The sequence below is a fragment of the Chenopodium quinoa genome, unplaced genomic scaffold, assembly GCF_001683475.1.
Source record: "Chenopodium quinoa cultivar QQ74 unplaced genomic scaffold, ASM168347v1, whole genome shotgun sequence".
NCBI lineage: Eukaryota > Viridiplantae > Streptophyta > Magnoliopsida > Caryophyllales > Amaranthaceae > Chenopodium > Chenopodium quinoa.
The window spans coordinates 995,531-1,018,369 of NW_018743946.1; the positions used below are offsets into that span (position 1 = coordinate 995,531).

Sequence of the window (22,839 nt, forward strand, 5' to 3'; positions counted from 1 at the left end):
CACTCTTGACTTGATTGTATATTAACACTTACATAAGAAAGTGATGATGATCAAAATACAACCTAAACAACGGTTATATCATCGTCCTCTCATAATACACGCAATGCATTTTTATTTTTTATTTTTTATTTTCTATTTTTTTGCTTGTTCAAGTCGACTCCAACTTTAAGCGTTAGTACTTAGTAGTGTAAAACAGTAGGAGAGGAGAGAGAAACTCAATTCAACTCTGAAAACTTTGAGAGCGAAATACAGGTGACGTTGGCGTGCTTGGGTTGCTTAGGGTTTCGATTTTTACTCCGATTTCTTCATGAAATTGAAACCCTAAGTTTAATCTCATCATGGATTACTCTAATTCTGCCCAATTTGATATCTTTCATATCTACCGGCAATTCTGCGGTAATTTCAATTTCATAAAATCATTTTTTATTTTCTGGAATTTATACTGTTCTTTGTCGATTTTCTTGTTGCTGATGATTGGGGTTTTACTTGATGATTGTTTATGTTTCCATTATTTTGATGTTGATTTTATTGAGATGATTAATTCTGCTTAATTTGCTGATTGTTGGTTTGATTATTGATTTTTCTTTTTTAAAGAATTTTGGGCTGATTAGCGTTTCTTGAATGTTGCTGAATTTGTTTGCTCATCATGGAGGGTGAATTGGTGAATATTTGATTGTTTGGAAAATTGATTGGTTGAGTTAATCTTTTTGTCAAATGACATTCATTGGTTTTGTATTTTAAGATTCGCGGCATTTCTGAATCGTTAATCGATCAGAGTGAAGTGTTCAAGAGTGTTAAAATTACATAGGAATTTAGGGAAGTTTAAAGTATTATTTTTTATATTCTTCTAACGTTCCAAGAACTCTTCCGTAGTAGTCATTGATGGATTAGTGAAATCTTTCCGAATCTCTTGGTGCGATATACTAATTATCAACCAAGAAATTAAGTTATTGATGGATTAGTGGAATCTTCTGTAGTAGTTGTCGATGGATTAGTGAGTTCTCTCCGAATCTCTTGGTGCGTTATACTAATTATCAACCAAGAGATTAAGTTATTGATGGATTAGTGAAATCTTCCGAATCTATTGGTGCGTTATACTAATTATCAACCAAGATATTAAGTTATATAATATGTTAACTTCAAAATTAGTATACAAACCACAATGCTGCCATGAAGCTAGCCCACTTGATTGACCAAAGTATATCACTGGTTCTTTCTCTAGTGTGTAGTAGAATTTGGCATAAAAACAATTCAATACGGTATTTCTGTTTCGAATGGAAGCTTTGTTTTGTCATGCGGGAGGGAATATTCTAATCAATGATGTTTACGTGGAACTTTTATTATTACGGTGGGACAGCTGGGATTTTGGAGATAGTATGTGAACCTCAGTAAGGTTTAGTGGAATTTTGGACTGATTATCGTTTCTTGGATGTTTTTGAATTTGTTTGCTTATCATGGGGTTAATGGAGGGTGAATTAGTGAATATTTGATTGTTTGGGAAATTGATTAGTTGAGTTAATCTTTTTGTTAAAATGGCATTCATTGGTTTTGTCTTTTTAAATTCGCGGCAGTTCCAAATCGTTATTTGATCAGAGTGAATTGCTCAAGAGTGTTATCATTTTTTAGGAATTTAGGGAAGTTAAAAGTATTATCTTTTATGTGCTTTTAACGTTCCAAGAAATCTTTAGAACTCTTCCATAATATAATTTATTATATACATCCGGGTGCATCCAACTAACTCAATGTTAGTTTTTGCTCTTCATTTGATGATTGAATGAAAAACAATCATCAGAATGAGTACAAAATACTCATGGGTGTACGCTGCGCCCGAGAACAATCTCTCCTTCCATAATAGATATTGATAAATTAGTGAAATCTTCTGAATCTGTTGGTGAGCTGTACTAATTATCAACCATCAACCAATAGATTAAGTTGATGATATGTTACCTTCAAAATTAGTACACAAACCACAATGCTGCCAAGAAGCTAGCCCACTCGATTGACCAAAGTAAATTACTGGTTCCTTTTTCTAGTGTGGTAGAATTTGGCATAAAAACAATTCAATACTGCATTCCTGTTTTGAATGGAATTTTTTTTTTTTTTTTTTCCCTCTTTTCTTTTCTCCTGCAGGAGGGGATATTCTAATTTATGATGTTTACGTGGAAATTTTATTATTACGGTGGGACAGCTGGGGTTTTGGAGATAGTATGTGAACCTAAGTTCGTGACAGCCCAATCCATCTTTATAGAATGTGCAATGTTATTTATTCATAAGGGTTCAAAGGTTATTTATTGCTTCCAGCTTTTATTATTATTAATATTAGCTTGTTTGTCAGATATCAGATCAGGAAACGTATATTCTTGCACTGAAGCGAGCAACATGTTAGATAATGATTTAGAAAAGGCCAAGAATATACGGGAGGCAACATTCCATCTCTCAAAAATGGTGGAATCAAGCATGATTATGAGGTATATCTTACAGAGTCTTTAATCAATAATATGGAATAAAGTTGACTGAAAACATCCTTGCCCAAGCATGATTTGAACAAAAAAGATTATGAATTCTGTAAATTTAAAATGTGGATGCATTGTGTTGCATTTCTCTGTTAATAATATCTTACTCAGTTTTTGTAACTGTTTTTTTGTTTTAAATTAATTTCTCTGTAAATTAGTCATGAGCCAATATTTGTAACTGTTTTTTTTGTTTTAAATTAATTTCTCAAGTAAATATCTGAATATATGCTTTTGCTGGCTTTTACCTTTGAGTTAGATGTTAATGTTTGAGTCCTTGTAAAATTATTCCACTACTACATTTAATATCTCTTTAGCTGAATTGTGAAGGCCACTAATATGCTGAGTTTAGGAAAGAAATTGACGGTTGTCAAGGACCAGGGTGTACATTTGGTTTTTTTTTTTTTTTTTTTTTTTTTTTTTGGAAAAAAAATATGAAAGATGTCATGTTCTTTCATCACTGCAAATTGCCTAGTTCAGATGAGATTATGAATTGGTCTATTTCAGTAGAGCCTGAATACCAATTAAAGTAGATTATTACTGATTTGGGTCAAGAAGTTGATTGAAATAGCCTTTTTGCATTGTAGCAGCGATGATTTAAATATACTCTTCTTTATTTTAGGGTTGGAACCACTTTAGTGGCATTGAAGTAATGTTGATCTTGGTGTTGTGGATTAGATCATGGATTCGAGGGAATCATCTTAATTTTGTCGCTGGTCCTTTATGGTTGGGTGTTAGATAGTGTTAAGGGCTTGATATATTTTCTCTTTGCCCCTCAGGGAGGGATCATGGATGACACCTTACAGTCATCCTAATGGATATTCCTAACACAGAAATGATGCTGACATGCCAAATTTGTGTCTACCAAATAATTGGTTGAATATGAATGAATACTTCCACATGTTGAATTCTTGTCCAGTATTGTATCTATTTTCCTAGCGATACCAACAACGAAGGTTACAATGTTTCCAATGTGGGTCATTGGCTCAAGGAATGTATAAAAGTTGAATTTACTAATTGCTCTTTTGCTTCTACTAAGGTGAATTGGCTGCATTTCAATCAATTTGTTTTAAGTTCACTCAATGGTTTTGATTGCTTTTGTAATTCTGTTCACCCTAGTTAGTTATTCAATTATTTCCCTTATCGTGCTATAAACTTCTGCTGGCAGCTGTTCGATTTTGGCTGAATTATACAAGCTCATGTCCCGTTTAAATATAATGGTAAGATTTAATATTTGCATTAAATACACCCCCCAAATCTTAAAGAAAAGAGCACTTTATTGTCGTTAGGGATTGTTTTTAATACCTGCATATGATAATATATGTTTCTCTATTCTTTCTAGGGGGATTTTTCAGAATTTTCTAATTTCTATGATTTTGTATTCTTCATGTGTCGTGAAAGTGGTCAAAAGAACATCAGTAAGTACTTCTCCTGGTCCTTAGTTCCATATCATATTGTATTTCTGATGCCTTAACAGATAGAAGTATTCCTCGTGGATTTTCTTCTGTTGTCTTTTAGCTGTAAGAAGGGCAATAGATGCATGGAAGTTAGTCCTTTCTGGAAGATTTAGGCTACTTGATCAGTGGTGTGACTTTGTTGAGGTAGGATGATCTTGCTTTGACATTTTCGAATTCTAGATGTATAGATCATTCTCATCTTTAAGTCCAGTAGTCATTTTTGAGGTCTGTTATTCTGTGTGTCAGATTTACTGTGGTCTTGTGATGTCTAATGGAAGCTTATTCACTAATGTCTGTGTATATACTTAATTACTTTTGTTGTTAGTTGTTTAATTTGCTTGTCATTGTTGAAGATCTGCCGTGAAAAGAGCATGGATCTATGTAAATCAATGTACATTCTAGTATTTTACCTCCTGCTAAGCTTATTTATCTTGGGCTTGATTTTCTAATTCCTATTGGCATGAAAGTTGTGGATTTCATTTTATGTACTCATGTTAAATGGGTAATCTCAGAAGAACCAGAAGCACAATCTCTCTGAAGATACCTGGCGTCAAGTTTTGGCTTTCAGCCGGTGTGTACATGAAGATCTGGAAGGGTATGATCCTGAAGGTAGTGGTTTCCGGAATTCCTTATTTAGCTTAACTTGATTTCATTATGTTCAGTTTTTGAAGCATTATCAGGAAGAATTTATGGGGTTTTGTCTTTTCATGAGGCTGAGATTGTTAAAGTACTTTGTGTGGTGGACTTTACGTAGTTGTGTATTATCCTACATTGTGCTGCATAGTTATTAACCTTGTTACACATTCTATGTCTTAAATTAGTAATTCAGTTTCTAGTTATTTTTCTACGTTTATTAAAATTTAGATAAGATCCAAAGGGGTTCTTTTAGTTGTGTGAGATTGCAATCTTGGAGGCTTGTAAGGCTGTGATGGATTTACTGAAGCTGATACTCAATGGTCATTTGTTCAGTTGATGGCTTCACACTTAATCATACGCAGATTAATGGTTTTGCAATGTAAATTGGTAGCCGATGTTATTTGTATATGCTAGAAGTTTAATCTTTGAGTTGATATAGCTTCATATTTAGTGTTTAAGTATGATGATTTGTGACATTTAGTGTTATGGAAGTATGAACTACGAATGACTTGTTTAGTAATCAAGCAAATCTAATCACTAAGTTAGACAATACTTCTATATATGAAGAGAAGTTCTTCTCAATTGAGTTAGGATCTATTATGGGAATATTTCCGTGTTTAAATCTTATTTCTTAGATACCTTGTCCCAAATCATATGCCTAATTTTAAATTTATTAATTCACATCCGTTTCTTTTTAGCTGCAACAAATTTATTGATTCACATTTTAATCCCAAATTTATTGATTTACAACAATATACTACCTCCGTTTCTTTTTAGTTGCAACAAAGGCGTATTATTTGTAAGACAAAAAAAATAATCTTTTGTTGCAATAAAAAGAAACGGATGTAGTATTCTAAAACTTAAAAGCAAAGAACACACACTGGTTAACCCAAAAACTATATCAGAGTGAGAGGTTTATTTGATTTAAGCTATGAATGGAGGCTTCTCGAGCTCAGATTCTAGCGCACTGAATGATTCTCTCTATTAATGGTGGGAGAAATAACATATTATTTGGGTAGGAAGATTGTTGGAGGAATTTTACAGGTTTTGTTGAATGAAATTATTCTATGAAAGTAGTCGATCAAGGATGCAAAGTCTGTTTCCATTACTTACTCTACATAGAAATTATGACTAGGATTAATTAGAAAACAGTCGAGGCTAGAACAGTCTTATATTATTAGTTGGCTTTTCGTTTTCTATTTTGTTTGATAACTCTTGTTCATCAACATTAATAATTCGTATTTTTCAGAAATAAAGTTATATTTCAAAATAACTCTCTCGGCTAATTTATTTTCAGGTGCTTGGCCTACATTGATCGATGACTTTGTTGAGCACATGTACAGGTTTGATATCTATCTCAATATTTACTTTGTGATTCGTAAATGTGTTCTTTCATTCATTTTGTAAGTATGAAACAGTCACTTATATTATGTCAATTATGTGGTATTTGGGGCGTATTGATACTGGTGAAGTGGTGAAGGAGCTGGAGTTGCTATTGACTCCCACAAAGTTGGCTGGTACTCTGGTAGTAACGTAGTGGGTTTTGGTGTTATCAGACTATCAGTCTTGTAATTATACCATACAGCGCTGAATTATTTTTCCTCGTCTAAGACATTATGTTCCCCACACAACCCCAAACGTACTGTATTCTGTTTTTCATAATATCACTAGATTTATAGAGTTATGATGTGTTTTTATTCAGCTATTACAAACCAGTTGAACCTAGATGGCTAGATCGAAAGGAATCCCATTCTAAAGAAATACTTTCTTTTGCCTATATTAAACTTCAAAGTTGGAATTGACTCAAAGATTAAGAATAATATATAGAATAGAGAAATGAATATGGGTATAGTGAATATGAAAATTAAATTTACGTGCCGAAAAAGGGAGAATTCTAGGACAAGATGGTGTAGATTTTACATTTTCCTATTTTGAGATGCAAGTCACGTTACAAAATTTTTCTTTCTTTCCTTTTTTTCCTTAAAAATATTCTAAGTCATCATACAGTACCACAATGTAACATTGGTCGGTCAATTTATGAAATCATTGAAGGTTTTAGGCTATTTTTTATTAGGTAGTACATAAATTCTTCACATGGTGTGGCCAACAATGGCCCACTTCACATACTTCCTCTGTTTCTATTTAGTTGTCGCGTTCAATTTAGGCACACATGTTAAGGATATGAGAGAAAATGATGAAGCAAATGGGGTTACTAATAAATGCAAGGTATAACACTTACCCAAAATGGAAACATGTCAAATAAAAATAAACTTCCTAAAAAGGAATACGTGTCAACTTTAAAAAACGGAGGTAAGTTTAAGGCAGTAAATTAAGTAATAGGGGTCACGATGATGAGCAAATGGTTTACCTTGATGTATGTAGGTTACTTAAATGGTAAAAAGGGTTATTTAATAGAGTTATTCTTTCATTTTTTAAAACAAAAGAATAGGGGTTACTTGAATGGACAAATGGGGTTACTTATTCTTAAATTGCTTGATATTACTCGTATAATAAATTGGGTTACTTTATGGACAAAATGAGTATACTCTTATGAATAAATGGGGTCACTCGGTCACTCATACATAAATGAAGATTACTCTTATAAACCAATGTGGCCATACGTATAGCTAGATACGTACAAGGCTTACCGCATGGAAAATGTTTTTGGGTTGTGCTCCTCCCCTTTTCTTCATTTCTACATTTTGAAGCCTGTTCTTACCCTTTATCTCATTACTGTTGGCCACTTTTGCTGCTTGTGACTGTTGTTCGTGCCTCTGAATTTATTGGATTCTGCATGCATGATCAGATATGGTGACCATGCAGTGGCCCTGCAATCTTATTATTGTTCTACTTCCCACTTTTAGACGCCATTGTTTTCTTGCAACCTAAACTTGTCAATCGGCAAATTGGATATGTTAGTTCTAGACTGAGGATGGGTTTAGGGCATCATTTTTTCATTATGGTATTTATTGGAGTCTGTTTTACCCGGTTAGGGCTTATCGTAATACCAAATGGTGCTTTGTTACAAATTGCTTTAAATCGTCATTTGATGAGATTAGCAAATAGTGAGGATTCTGCCTTGGGCCCTCATGTACTATTCTGCAATCTTGCTTCCTTATCTTGATTACTAAACTTTTTGATTAATTTCCAAACTATTGTTTGTGTATGCTTAATAAAACTAAATTTGTCCCTTACGAATCCACCCCCCCCCCCCCACCTGGTGGTGTGTTAGCATACCCTTTAAAAATCATCCAATAATGTCCGCTAGTACAGACAATTTAGAAAAATATGTTATCCCCCACAACCATTCCCTTCCTTTTTTTTTATTACTACCTCCGATTTTTATTAGTTGCAACTTTGGAGTATTATTTGTGAGATATAAAATATTCCAAAGTTGCAACTAATAAAAATCGGAGATAGTATTATTATTTTATCATGAAAGATTTTTTGAAACATATAAGCTGTTGTGAACCAGATGTATTCTAGATTTGTTTCTTTTTTTTTGCCAGATTTGAATTAGGAATGTCGTGTGAAGATATAAGGAAAAGGATACTAAAGTGATTTTTAGAAGGTGGATGAGAATTTTGAGAAAATTGAGTGCATGTGTGTTGGGGGGGACCACACAACCAATACCTGGCTAGCTAATGGCTAGGTTTGCACAAAGGAGGTTGCCTAGATTTAGTTTGCCCAGTGTTGATGGTTGAGCTGTACCAATGGCCTGAATACCCCTTGTTATATCTTTTCTTGATATAAGTTTATATTTTGATGCAATTAATTACTCTATATGTTTTTTTAGCTGACATTTGCACTTGAATAGGAATGTTATAGAATTTCAAAGAGGGCAATTTGAATGGAATAGGTTAATTTACAGCAGGAAAGTTTATTCGTTCAGGGTACCGCCAAAAAGTTGCTTAGAGTAGGAGCTTACCTAATCTAAGATGATAAATGCTTTCTCGGGCCTTGTTCTTAGTCTTCTCACATTTGATTTATTAAGTTCAGCAAAAATAAGCAAGACAATTAAAGGTAAACTTGATATATTTTAGAAGTTCAGATCAAAGCTACCAGTGTCATCCCAAACCAAAAATGGTCAAATAAGATCTTCAGGTGAAATGAAGCTTTAATTAGAAGAATCATGATCGAATTTATCTACAATGCCATTTTTTAGTATATTCTTGGTGTACCATTCTATGGGTTTTCTTTGACTTATCTTTAATACCCATTATAGGGAGACTGGTTCATATAGCTCTTTTGACTCTTTTTTGTTGCTTATAATATCATTCAAAACTTTTTTTCCTCCTGTATATTTTTGCTCACCTTTACCCATTAAATGCTGTGTAGAATTACTGGATCCAATAACCACACCCGTCACAACATCACCTGTGATTGTGATGATCCTGAGGGCAAATCATCCATGTTCGAAGAGCCTCTTCCAGGTATAAATGCATTTGCAATCAGTATAAATTAATAATGAAATAGCCAAGAGACCCCCCCCCCTCCCCAAACCCAATTCCTCTTTTTATATTCCCTTTGTAGCTTAATCTCGATGCATTATTAATTGCTTGTGTTGCAGGATTAAAGAACTTGCCTGGTTTGAAGAGGAAATTCCGGCTGGACTTAATGGAAACTGATTTGGATATCAACTCCCTACCTGCAAAAATGAAAAATGCCAATATAAGCTGCAAGCGAAGGAAGCAGCCGCAGCCGCAGCAGCACCAGAGATGTGGAGACCATCCGACTGCAAATGGCTTAGATGAAGGGTTGCACACTGCTACAGTTAATCCATTGAGTTCGTCAAAATTTCTTCACACAGCTGAAGGCCGACTTTCAAAGGGCTTCTCTGCTCTTTTTTCATCTCCTGTGCAGAATCAGTAGCAGAGGGTATCATATACTTGAAGTACATAGTCATGATAGAGGGATGCCTTCATATTTTTGTCATATTCATATTAACGAAACTAGTGGCACTGGTACTGGCTATAGGTTTGTCTATGAGTTTTCTGGGATAGAATTTATTACCTTCACAATAGGCAAAATACTGAAATCTCTTAGTTTGCATTGTGGATAGTTCTATCTTTTCTAAATTTCAATTGGTGAACTTATGCAATTGGTGAAGGCCAGTGATAGCTCCCTGTTACTAGCAAGTCCCTCAGTTCCTCCCCAATGATGATCAAATCTGTGGAGACATGGCCTGGTGAAGTAATTGCAATACCCTGCCTGCTGTATGTTTTTATCAGAATTATACATTATACTACATCTCTTACATATTATTCGCCTCAATGTTATGATGGCATGGAAATTCTTGAGCTCATATTCATCATTGAAGATTCACATGTGGTGTCAATGCAAGCTAGAAAATAGAGGTCCCTGAAGCACGAAGACTGCCTGCTTGCTCGCCGGCAATTGGTCTTCTGCACTGCTGACAATACCCTTGTGTATTTTTCTTTCTTGTTATTAGGTTTGAGTCAAAAAGTTGTTATATTGTTCAGTCTTACAGTTAAGACTGGAGTGATATTTTAGTAAAATTTTTGGTGATGATAGTGAGTTTTTAGGAAAAAAGTTGTTATATTGTTCAATATGTTTTTTTTTTTTTTTTTTTTTTTTTTTTTTTTTTTTTTTTTAATCTCAAAGGATAAAACTAGGTGAGTAATCACCCTTTTGTATTAGTATTATTGCTTGTACATTAATTTTAGAGTTTTGCCTGAGGTAGTCCTTGAAATTCACTGCAGGCTGCATCATTTCGTGCATTTATTAGAAGCTTTTTATTTTATTATTTTTTTTATTTTTTTAATTTGGACAAAAGGCAAACAAAGATTTTCAGAAGTTGATCATCTATGTTTTGTTCACTTGTCAAGCGTTGATCTGTAGATTGACTCTTAGTATCACTTTTACAATATATATACTAATATACTAGTATATTTTCTTTACTACTTGGACATCATAAAACATAGGGGTGTCAAACGGGTCGTGTCAGGTTTGGGTTCGTGTCGATGTTAAACGGGTTGAAAAACCCTTGATCCAAATCTAAACCATTTATTTTAAACGGGTTGAAAAATCTTGACCCAAACCTAACCCATTTATTAAATAGGTTACACGTGTAACCTTTTACCCATATAATATGTAATAAACTATAATACCACATCCGTTAAATGTTATGTGCAACTTTGGAATATTTAATATCTCACAAATAATATCTCAAAGTTGCACATAACAATTAACGGAGGTAGTATTCAATTTCAAAATTAAAATACTACAAGAGTTTAAAGTTAGTAATTTTAGCAAAAGTACTATAGGAATTTAAATTGGTTGCTTTAGCAGCACAACCATACATAAGAATTGTCCCAAATTAACAGCCAAATTTTAATTTACAAAAGTTGGAATCTATTTTATTCGCCAAATTAACCACCAAAAATTACCTAAATGTATACATGGTGCCAAGGCAATTTACAAAAATACAAGTTTAGAATAAAATTTTTGTTCTTTTTTTTTTCTACTACTTAATTAATAGATTAAGCGTGTCGGGTTTGGGTTAGCGGGTTGTCGTTCAACCCATTTAAATAAATGGATTATGCGTGTCGGTTTCGGGTTGAAAATTTCAAGCCAAACCTAACCCGTTTAATTTCGTGTCGGGTTCGTGTTGACCCAATTATGTAAACGGGTTGAGAATACTTGACCCAAACCCGCTTATTTCTTGTCGGGTTATCGTGTCGTGTCAGCCCTAATAAAACATACTTCCTCCGTTCTATTAATATTGCAACAATGAACTTTTTCCACTATTCATCACTCTTGTTTGACCATATAATATGATTTATACGTTAAGCTAAATATAGTTATGTGAGATCTTATTGGATTCGTCTCATAAATAATTTCACAATATCAACTTTTTAATTACTCTTACACAATTATAGATAGGAAAATTTTTGAATTACCATCCGAAAATGGAACTATTTTCGAACTAACCACCCGTTTTTTTTTTTTTTTAAATTATCACCCCTTAAATTAAATAAATGCTCAAATTACCATTTATTTTAAAAATCCCCGCTTATTTTGATCCTTTTGACTGATTTTTTCCTTGATTTTTCTTTTTAAAAACGCTCTCCTTAACTTCAATTCACATTTTTCTCTTTGAAATTTGGTAGAATTTGGTGAAGAAAATGTGAATTAAAGTTTAGAAATATTTTTTTTATTAGGTGAGTAGTTATTAACGTCTTTTGAAAAAAACTTTTAGGAAAGTAGTGGGATAGGTTTGGTAGGTTCTTATACAAGTATATAAATATATAAATAAAAACTAAATAAATAAATTGAGGAAAAAAAAAAATTAGTATTAGAGTTTTGGAGCATGGTGGTGAAATGTTAAATTATAATATAGAAAATCATAATGTCACTACTCACCAAGTCACTAGTATTAGAATTATCATCATACCATGGCCCAGATAAGAATCATTAGCAACCAAAAACGGAAAACTGTCGTCTCCCATCTACTCATAGTGCTTCCCATCGCTCCACCACCTCACGTCACTATTCTTTCAGTCACCTTCCACTTCGCCGGAGCCAATTTGATACAAAAGAAAGGAAAAATAACACCAGTAGGGGATTAATTGATGTCAAGACTGAAGGTCTTAACATTGATTTATACAAGTATTACAATTTATTTATAGAACAATGGGATCAACTGACAAGGGCAAGCACTAGACTTATTCAACTGTATTTAATGTCTGCTATATGATGTTAGTTCTACAATAGACTAGTGAGCACATTACACCGCTGTTAGCCACTCCCATTTGTAATTTTCAGTCTCTAAAGATCTGAATACTCTCAGAATAAAAGATTGCAACCAGATACGTGGCGTGGAACTTGTATATTAACCAGAAAAATATTTACCTAAAACTCCATATATTCAAGTTCCTCCATGATCAGAAACAACCGCCTTTCACTCTGAAAGAGTGTTGACAGAGCACCTGGACTGAACCAAAGGGGTACTCCAATAGTAACCCAACAGTTTACCAGTGGTACTTGGCTGCAACAAGGACTTCCTCATAAATCTCGGCAGCATGGTCCCAACTAAGATCTTGTGTCATCCCTCGTGTTTGGATACCTTCCCAACTGTCTTTATACTGACGGAATGTCAATAAACAGTTGCCTAAAGCATGAATCAGGCGGTGTGCCTCGGCCCGATCAAATGTCCAGCCAAGACCAGAGTTGCTATATGGATCAAAAGGTTGGACAGTATCTTTCAGTCCACCAACAGCATGAACAACAGGAATAGTTCCATACTTCATTGCATATAGCTGATTAAGCCCACAAGGCTCAAACCTCGAAGGCATAAGTAATATATCTGCTCCAGCAGTGATCCTGTGAGCCGTCTTCACAGAAAACCCAACCCATCCTCTTACTTTATCTGGGTATTGGCTTTCAAATTGCTTGAGCATCTGTTCCAGATCCTGCCTCCCTGTGCCTAACATGACTAGCTGCACATCTAGGCCCATTAACCAAGGAATTGATTCTGCTATGATATCAACACCTTTCTGGTTATCTAGCCTTCCAATAAAACCAAGCAATGGAACATCATCTCGAACAGGCAAACCGAGCTCCTTTTGCAGAGCTGCCTTACACTGTGATTTGCCAGGTTTCAGAGTCTCAAGGGAATAGTTAATGTACCCGTCAGATTGTAGATGAACATCCAATTGTGGGTTCCATTCATTCACATCGATCCCATTCACTATGCCTCTTAATTTCCAATCATTCTCGCTGATAATCCCATCTAAACCCCAACCGCCTTCCTGAGTTTTCAGCTCCCATGCATACCCATGACTTACAGTCACTATGCGATCAGCAGCCTTGAGACCAGCAGCAAAGATATTGAAATGCTCTCCGCCAACTGGATCATACATCTTGAAGTAGTCAATGTAGTGTGGTGGAAGATCCACGCAGGAGAAATCATCTACAGGACCCCGACCCTGACAGTGAACAATTGGTTAAATAACTCAGAAGTCAATACAAAATCAGATCTTAACTCGTCTAGCATGGAAAGAGTAATGTTTAGCATTGTTTATAAGTGGACCTTGTTCATCATGACACACAAAGTCAAAGATGATGACATGTCTAGGGTTGGGTTGCAGCACATTTGGGCCAAAAGGAAGGAGCCACTCACATAATGATTTGTACGGAAAACTTCATGTTTCCACAAAAATAAGATGCTGCAAAGCAATCATCGTGAAGAACACGAATATGTTGCATCCAGCTTAGATATGAGAATTGGAGAAACCGATTAAGTTACAATATAGACGCTTCTAAATGCATATATGGATCATGGAATAGTTAAGGAAGCAGAAGGCCTATCTTATTTTTATTTTTTTTTCTTTTTTTTATTTGGATTACTCCTCTTTTCAAGTTTGCCAATGCATGTTTTCAACAATTAATATCTTTAATAATCTATAAGTAACAGAATATTTTTTAAAAATTGATATTTTGATATTGTACAATGATAGAATGAAAGAAGCAGAGTGTTTAAATAGTGTAATGATTAAAGTAATTTTATCTTAAAAACAGAGGAAGTATCAAATAAAGATTTTGAAATGCTTCCCAGAATGTGCAAAGAAACTTCAGTGAGAGAAGCCATATATTATGCAGCATTATTTTACACTATGTAATAGGCTTTAAATTCTCTGGAATAAACATCACCATGCAAACATTGCGACTGTTTTAAGATTGACAGAATTACAAACATTGAAAGAGGGTGGCAACAATGTATTGACAAGCAGAGGTATACAATATTACAATTATGGGTGCAGCTGTAATAATCAAACTTCAAAAAATTAGTTAAATTTCAAGCCCATCAATTACAGCATACCTGATGTGCTATGTTGTGGATGACAAGGACTGATCGTGTGTACATCATCAGGCCATTGTCACGATAGTATGCTTTCAAATACACTGGTAGCAGTGCGGTATGCCAATCATTTGCAATAAAAACCAAATTGCCATCACCATAGCACACTCCTCCACAAGGGACATGCCAAGGAACCTGGAAAAATCAAGACTCTGCTCATCAGAGTTATATACAATCAAAGGCAATCTCTGTGGATCAATCAGTTCCAGGAGAGGTTATGTAAACATTGATGTTACTAGACCTACCAACAAGAAAATCTTCACTTGTAGGCTGTAGCTGCCTTAGGTAATAGTGTGATACATTAGTGGTAGGCTAAATAGGTATCACGTGTCGACACGTTTTTAAGCATAAATAGTGAGTTTCAAGCTCAAATTTGAGCTAGGATAGGATTGGCAGTAAATAATACTCTATTCATCCCTCAATAATCACTAATACACACACAAACTACCTCTATTCTACATGTACCCACTTTTGTTTTAAGCCATTCTATCAAATTTTATCCTTCTTGAATCTTTCCATTCTTGGTAAACATTATATAATATTAATGGATCTCTCTCTCTCTCTCTCCCTCTCAAACTTACATTAAAATTCATATTTAACTTACTCTCTTTTCTTTGGATAAATAAACAAGCATGCTTTCCACAAAAGTTGCACTCTTAAAACCAACGGCACAAAGATCCATAATATACGTGCACACACATTAAATAAAAATGACTTACAAATATATACATAGAGCACAAAATTTTTCTCCAGACTCCAGACAGAAAAGATAGTGTTGCCATAGTTTAGTTAGATTCCATTCACTTCACAGTGTTTGTCAAGCTGAGTTTTGACAAAATTTAGTTCAAAGAGAAAAGAGAATATTTGGAAAATAGACAATAAAAACAGCTTAAGTGGAGTAATGGAAAAACCGCTTAGTGAGATCATGGATCATTAGTATCGCTAAGTGAAACTAACTGCAATGTTAAAAGAAAATTTCATATTAAATTAGATATATTACTTGCACCTCCAACTACTGCTTTATATAAGGTCCAGCTCACAATATGCGTATCCTTCATTACAGCCAAAACAGGAACAGCAGAAAATGAAAAGCGTAAAACAAGGCTATTGAATTATACCTCAACGGCAGCCTTGCAAAATAAAGCCATACGTTTCAAAATGTCCTACAAATACAGTGATATGAATGAAAATCAGGAACATCATATAACAAAGCAGGAAAATAATATAAATTCAACACAAATATCAGAAATGATTATTCTAACATTCAAGTAATTGGAAAACAGGGTCTAATTACTCTAATTAACCACTAACCAGAACACATTAACGGTGAGTTTGGATGGAAGGAAATGGAGGGAAAGGAAGGGAAGAGAAATGGAGAGATGAAGTATCTTTCATTTGGATAGCAAATGAGGAAGGGAGGGAATTGGAGGGGAGAGAAATGGAATGATTAAATTGTAGGAAATTGATCCCTCCAACAATGGAGAGATTTGGAAGGAAAATTCAACATTCTTCCCTCCCCTTCCTTTCCCTCCCCTCCTCTTCTCCTCCTCCCTTTCTTTTCCTTCCCCTTTATTTATCCAAACAAACTGTAAGTTCCATATGTGAAAGTTCTGGAAAGAATATCCAGTAACTGTCTACTTGAAAACATTTCTATGTACTGAAATAAAAGCTGCATGAGATAATTGATTGACTTAGAGACATAATGGAAAAATATCACTTTGGGGAACTATATGTCGTTGTTTATAAACATTCCTATGTGCTGAAACAAAAGCTGCATGAGATAATTGATTGCCTTAAAAGGCATACTGGGAAAATATCACTTTGGGGAACTATATGTCGTTGTTTATAAACTGACTCAAACATGCATGTCCAATTGTTTACTGAAGTAAAACCTTCTTATTGTGTTCATATTCTTTATCTTAAAATATTTTGCATGGTTGTATGGATCAGTAAGCAATTAAACAGCTGTTGTGAAACTGAATTAGAGGGCATTAATGCAGAGGATGAAATAAAATACATAATAGAATCCATCTCTTAAAAACCTTAAAAGTACACACCAAACACTAGAAAGTAAAATTTCATGATTGTCTGAAACAGCATCAATTTCTTTACCTGTCTACTACCCCCATATATATCATTCAGATGACGAAACATTGGGGCTTCAATAAATACAAAGTCCACACCATCAATGTATGTCTGGAAGTAATTTACTTCTATGTCCTGCAAAAACCATAATCAATTGAGTTGAAACAGCATAAGAACTAATTGCCATAGTTTCTGAAGGGCAGGCTACAGCTTATCCATATTTCTACCTGGCCATCCACCCGATATCTCCTCATCACTCCCGTATGGTGAGTATCAGCATAGTCACCATATCGAGGTGTCACAACCTGAAAAGTAAAATAAAAAACTTTAACAGAAGTATAAAAAAAATAAAAATAAAGGATTGAAAAATAATATCCGAGATATGTAATTTTCTACAAAATTTACACTTCCACAGACGCAGGCATGTCATTATGGAGTATAACTTGTTGAATTTCCAAGTCTGAATGGAGCTTCTTTAAGACCAAAACATGAGACAAACTACCCCCGCTTGATAGAATGTATGAAAGGTCATAGCTCATAAAATCAATCTATAGAACTGAAAAGAGTTGAGTCTAGAATAGTATACACTCTACAGTAACTTCTGGAATTGAGAATTTAAGGTTAGAGAAAAGAACCTTCTTCATCAACTGAACATAGTCCTAAAACTTCAGCACAAATTTATAGAATTAGAATTAGTTTCAATGAAACATCCAATACATTTTACGAGTCAGAGAAGGAGGATTGTCTCACCATTACTCGATGCCCACGCCTAGCCAAAGCTTTTGGCAAGGACCCAGCAACATCTCCAAGACCACCTATGAGAACTCATTGCAATTACTTTATGCAGCCAAAAAACATGCACACACAAGCATGCGAACGTGAAAACAAGAATATTTGTGAAACTGATTACAAAGAAATTCAGCAACACTTATTACTATTAAAAGATATAAACCAAGAATATATTCATACTCCCTCTGTCCCATAATATAGTTATTGTCTTCCTTTTTGGGTGCCCCAAAATGTTAGTTCCTATTTCACTTTTTTTTTTCCCTTTTTTAGACACTACGAAATATCTATAATACCCTTATTACTTTTGTCTTTATTCAATAAACTACCCAAAAACCCTCACATTTCTTATTATTATTTGTGCCCTCACCTACTTTTATGTACTCTCTTCATTTATGTATTTATTATTTGTCCAACTCACATGTCTTGCACTTTTCTCCTTTTTTCATGTACTTCATGTATAATTATAATTTTCGTGAAATTACACAAATGAGAACTATATTATGGAATGGAGGGTGTGTGTGTGTGTGTATATATATATACTCCCTCCATCCCATAATATAGTTCTTGTTTTCCTATTTTGGAAAGCCAAAATGTTGTTCCTATTCTTATTTTTGGATAATATGTAAAGGTCATTATACCCTCACTTTTTTAACTTTATTCATTCTACTTCCTTCATTACCCTTGAATTTTGCATATGCCTTGTACTTTTCTCCACTTTCCCTCTCTAAATTCTGTCTATATTTGTACTTTTCACTTTTATTAATGGACTTTATCTACTTTCTCCTCCTATTTCTTAAATACTATGAAAAAACATAAACGGGAACTATATTATGGGACGGAGTGTGTGTGTGTGTGTGTGTGTGTGTGTGTGTGTGTGTGTATACTCATCCTATTACATCAACAAATATTAGTCATGCCCATTAGAAAAACTAAATATACAGAAGTACGGGTTCTCACATATAGACCTATTCTAACCTGATCGCTCCCCTATTTTAAATTCCAGATGTTCAGATGTTCTAAATGATTCTCAATACTACCAAGAGTTCGGTGCACAATAAAATTAAGTATACTTGGTTGAGGCTACACAAGTTCACGGGCACTCACATACTACATTCCATGTAAAATTTGAGGGACCTCCATTTGCAATTTATATAGGCTTGTGCCAGATGCAATAATGTACAAGTACTTTTAGCTTAAGTTCTCAAGGGAAATAAAAACCTGTTTTACACCAAGGCGCACATTCTGCAGCAACCAAGATCACATTCATCACATTTGCTCCGGCAAGAGGGGGTGGCTTTGTTTCTTCCCCAACAGGATGATACACTTGCTCATTATTTTCTAACTGTTTTTCCTTCTCATCCTTAACACTAGAAGGAATGTAACTCCTTGACAAAAAATTTGGCTGCATAGAATTTTCTTCAGATTTCTTTAATGTATTCAAACCATTTGAAGTTCTTTCACGTGATGAGCTTTCAGTGGTTTCCCTTTCACCAAAACGTGAGCTTACAGAGGGAGATTTTTCTGGTGTCCTAGGCAAGACTTGAGTATCCACTTTACCAAAACTTGAGCTTCCATCAGACTTAGATGGAGATTTTTCTGGTGCCCTAGTCAAGACTTCTTTTCGCACGGAGGAACCCATGTTTGATGGGGATTTTCCCTGTTCTTTTCTATCTTCACACAAATTAACAGGAGTTGGCAGTTGGTCTTTACTAGCCTTGCTCGAAACAGTGCTGCTGTTATTCTCATTATTGACATGCGTTTGACTTTTGCTATCATCATCAACCTTTGGAGAAGAGTTGTCACTATTTTTGGTGAAGGGTTCTCCATCATGGTTGATCATAGTACTTTTGATAGAAGAAACTAGCTTCTTCCTTTCAGCAATCTGCACATTAGGAGGACAATATAGTGATATACTCATCCTATTACGTTAACAAATTTTAAAGGGATGAAGGATATATTAGTTAAACAGTCATGCACAATAGAAAAAGTAAATATACATGCCAATCGACAATACCTGAGGCTAAATATAAGTTCCTTCAATATTTTTGCAGTATTACAGATATACCAATCAAAGAACAGATACATAAACAAACACAAATTTTAAGTTCAAGGCTTCCAGCTTCAGCCATCAATGTCTAGTTTGTAACAGATTTTCGTCTTTTGTTCATGGTTGCATGCAGATTATTCAGGAGTGGTTTGAGTTCCAAGGGTGGATTGAGTTGCTTGAGAATCATGTTTGACAAATCCTGAACTTGTGAGACAGTTCTACACCCATAGTGGTGTTCCAAATAGGTCAAATACAATGATTATTTCCTTTTATTTCAACCTTCATACATAAAATCTTTATTTGAAAATTTGACCCGTTAAGGTTAAGATCAAAATAGATATATGTAAATCAGCAATATCTAAAAATACAGCTGTATTAGATAAGAGCGGCTTAGTCCACTAATTGAAAATACTAATTACTAAGCCACAATGTAATGGAAACAAATGGCCATATTCCCTCATACCAGAAATGCGTTGTCAGTGGAGGACCTACATTGGGGCTATCCCTCAAAAAAATAATACGTTGAAACATACAGCAGTACAGATTCTACATAAATACTATTTACTATTAAACATAAACAGCGTCGCTCTGGTGGAGTGGGAAGTATGACACTAGTTGTTGTATGTGTGCAGGTCAGGGGTTCACCTTTAGGCTACAAGTTTAGTTTTTTTTCTTTTTAAGAAACCTTTTTAGTCATTCATTTCCACACTTTAAAAAAGAAAACTAGCTTATTAATTTAGAATACTCCCTTATGCATTGTAATTCATGTTTTCAATTGAAACCCATTGTAAACCCGCTTTGTGAGTGTCCCACATTGGAGAAAGAGGAGGGATGGTTCCATTTTATAAGGTAGAGGATTACTCCTACTATCACCAATTGGTTTTAGTATGGAATCTCCTTAGCCTTGTTTATGGACCAACTCTCCTCCTCTTGGTTTGGGTTGGTTTGGGTTGAACAGGTCCATTTTGTATTCTCTCAAATTTAACATTTTCATAACACCTTTTACAATAAATTTCTTCTCATTTTCATAACATGTTTTCCAATGCTCGTACTTAGCCATTAATATATTCAGTTATATATTAGTAACAATATTTATGAAAATTTACATTGAAATGCTGATAAAAATATAACATGTGATAATTTTTATCTTACAGACAAGTATACAACGGTAACCATATAAAACTTTGACTTATGAATAATAGGGAGTACTTTTTAATTTGATTGTAGTATATTGAAAACTAGAGTATTCATTATTTGCAAACCGAAAAAAAAAAAAAAAAAAAAAAAAAAAAAACTAAATGCAAATAAATGCTACAACATTCAAGTATGACTAGTACATGTGCCAACAAAGAACTTTAACCGATAATATCTTACAATATAACAAGTACAAAATATAAAAGTTGATATTGGGAAACTATACATTGTTATGATTATAAAAAGTATTCACATAATTTTGTTTAATTGTATGGATAAAGCACCAATATTAGTCAAAATGATAACTTTTTCAAAATAAAAAAACAAGTCAAAGTAGTATATGTGAATAGTAAAAACTCAAAATTAGGCACTTGGGAGTATAGTAGTATACGACAAGACAGGCATTATAAAAAAATTAACCCATTTTGTTCGGTTGATAGCTGTATGATGCAATAACCTAGCTAAATAATTTATAATGAGTTTCTAGCTATTTAAGTTTTTTTCTAGTTATCTAATGCGTAGTGCTAACCCTAGTTAGAAATCCTAAATTCGCCACTATGCAACATAATCATCATGGCTCGGCTAATACCTTCAAGAACCACATAGGTGAGTCAGAAGGAATGCACTAGCATACCAAAATAACTTCAATATTCCAAGAATCTTCTCAACTCAGAATCTGAGCCCAGTCTCCGTGTTAAACTAGGAGTACAGGTTGGAATTTTAAGAGATTGGTTTCCGAATGAGAGTGGTGTTTAACTTCACACAAGAATGGATGGTTGAGAAACAAATTCCAAGGGCAGGAATTCTAACATTAAGGCATTCAAACCAATTGGATAAGTAAACAATTCTGTTTAAGGTGTAGTAGCTAGTAACCTAGATCACTTTTACTTAAAATTAGATTACATAGAATAGTACTAACTAATTTCACTCTTACACTAGGATTATAGCATAAAACCAGTTATTTAACCAACTAAGCCGCATAACTGCAAACAAAGTTCATTCACCAAATGGTCTTTCTTATCTCATGGATGTCACAGTATATTTTTCCAAACCATGTTTTTTATTCTCACGGCCCTCCAACGGTGTGATAGGAGGCATTCATAGGTCATGACAAATGAGGTTACCAACATTGTACTACCTTTGTTACGTAGTATATATTATGCGCAACTTTTGAATAGTATTTGTAAGATATAAAAATTCAAAAGTTGCACATAATATGTAACGGATGCAGTAACCATTATCAATAATCAGTCACACAGAAAACAAGTTCCACTACGATATAACCTTTACGCTACCTAATCTTACAATAACATATGTAAAAACCTCATTATTAGGTACTCACTCTCTCATCACCATCAAGATAGCACAAGACTAGAACAAAACCGACTTCAATGAGGATTCAGTAGCTTTAGTAAACGAGGTATAAAAGTCTAAAACTAGGCACCAAAACCGACTTCAATAACAATAGAAATGTGAACAAAGCAACAATAACTTATACCTGTTGAAGTAGCTCTTTCTGCATAGCTAGAACCTTATTGCTCTTCTCAATTGTAGCTTGGACAGCATCATCAGTCTCATTGCTATCTTCCCCTTCACCCGAATCATTCGAAACCGCCTTTAACCGATTAAAACCCCATGAATCTCCTCTCCTACACCCATTCACTGATTTCATACAGCACAAGGATGACCTCCCATGAGCATAATCACCATTATGATCCAAAAACTTCAGAAAACCACCGCAATCCAAAGGCTTTCGCCGTTGATAAGCCAAAGGGTGAGGCCCAATTGAGTTATGGCGCAAACACCTCGTCTCAATGGTAAAAGGAAACGAATTTAGAGACGCCATCTCAGTGTTCGACGAAATGCGTGAATGAAAAGTTCAGGGTTTTGGGTAAAATCACAGTGACCCAGTTCAGAAAAATGGAAATGGAAGTAAACCCAGAAATTGAAATTTCGATTGGAAGTGGAATTTGATGAAGAAGGGAGGAGAGAGAAAGTGGGTGATATTGGGAACAGTGAATTGCAGAAACCAAGAAGAAGAACGAGTTAACTCAGCAGTCACGAACACGTTGGTTAAGAAAGGAGGACCCACAACATTAGAAGATCATGAAAAACCTGGGAATTTATGAGGTCGATTTTTGCAGGAAGAAAAAAAGTACATTGATTTTTTTTATAATTTGTGAAAAAAGAGAAACAGAAAAATTGAAAAAATGTACTGTGTGATTGAGGAACAAGTGA

The 22,839-nt window shown here is 34.4% G+C and overlaps 2 protein-coding genes across 2 annotated transcripts; one reads left to right on the forward strand and one right to left on the reverse strand.

The window, feature by feature from the left end:
* The first annotated feature begins 69 nt into the window (after window positions 1–69).
* LOC110688955 lies at window positions 70–10,335 on the forward strand. Its single transcript, XM_021865705.1, has 9 exons — window positions 70–396; window positions 2,336–2,468; window positions 3,679–3,730; window positions 3,853–3,928; window positions 4,029–4,111; window positions 4,480–4,576; window positions 5,901–5,946; window positions 8,942–9,036; window positions 9,174–10,335. The coding sequence occupies exons 1-9, from the start codon at window positions 339–341 to the stop codon at window positions 9,473–9,475; spliced, it is 942 nt and encodes a 313-aa protein (XP_021721397.1). The 5' UTR covers window positions 70–338; the 3' UTR covers window positions 9,476–10,335.
* Window positions 10,336–12,168: 1,833 nt separating this feature from the next.
* On the reverse strand, window positions 12,169–22,839 carry LOC110688956 (granule-bound starch synthase 2, chloroplastic/amyloplastic-like). Its single transcript, XM_021865706.1, has 8 exons — window positions 22,100–22,839; window positions 18,579–19,242; window positions 17,322–17,386; window positions 16,799–16,876; window positions 16,599–16,706; window positions 15,605–15,649; window positions 14,448–14,621; window positions 12,169–13,554 (listed from the first exon to the last, which is right to left on the reverse strand). Exons 1-8 carry the CDS (start codon window positions 22,445–22,447, stop codon window positions 12,598–12,600), a joined length of 2,439 nt encoding a protein of 812 aa, XP_021721398.1. The 5' UTR covers window positions 22,448–22,839; the 3' UTR covers window positions 12,169–12,597.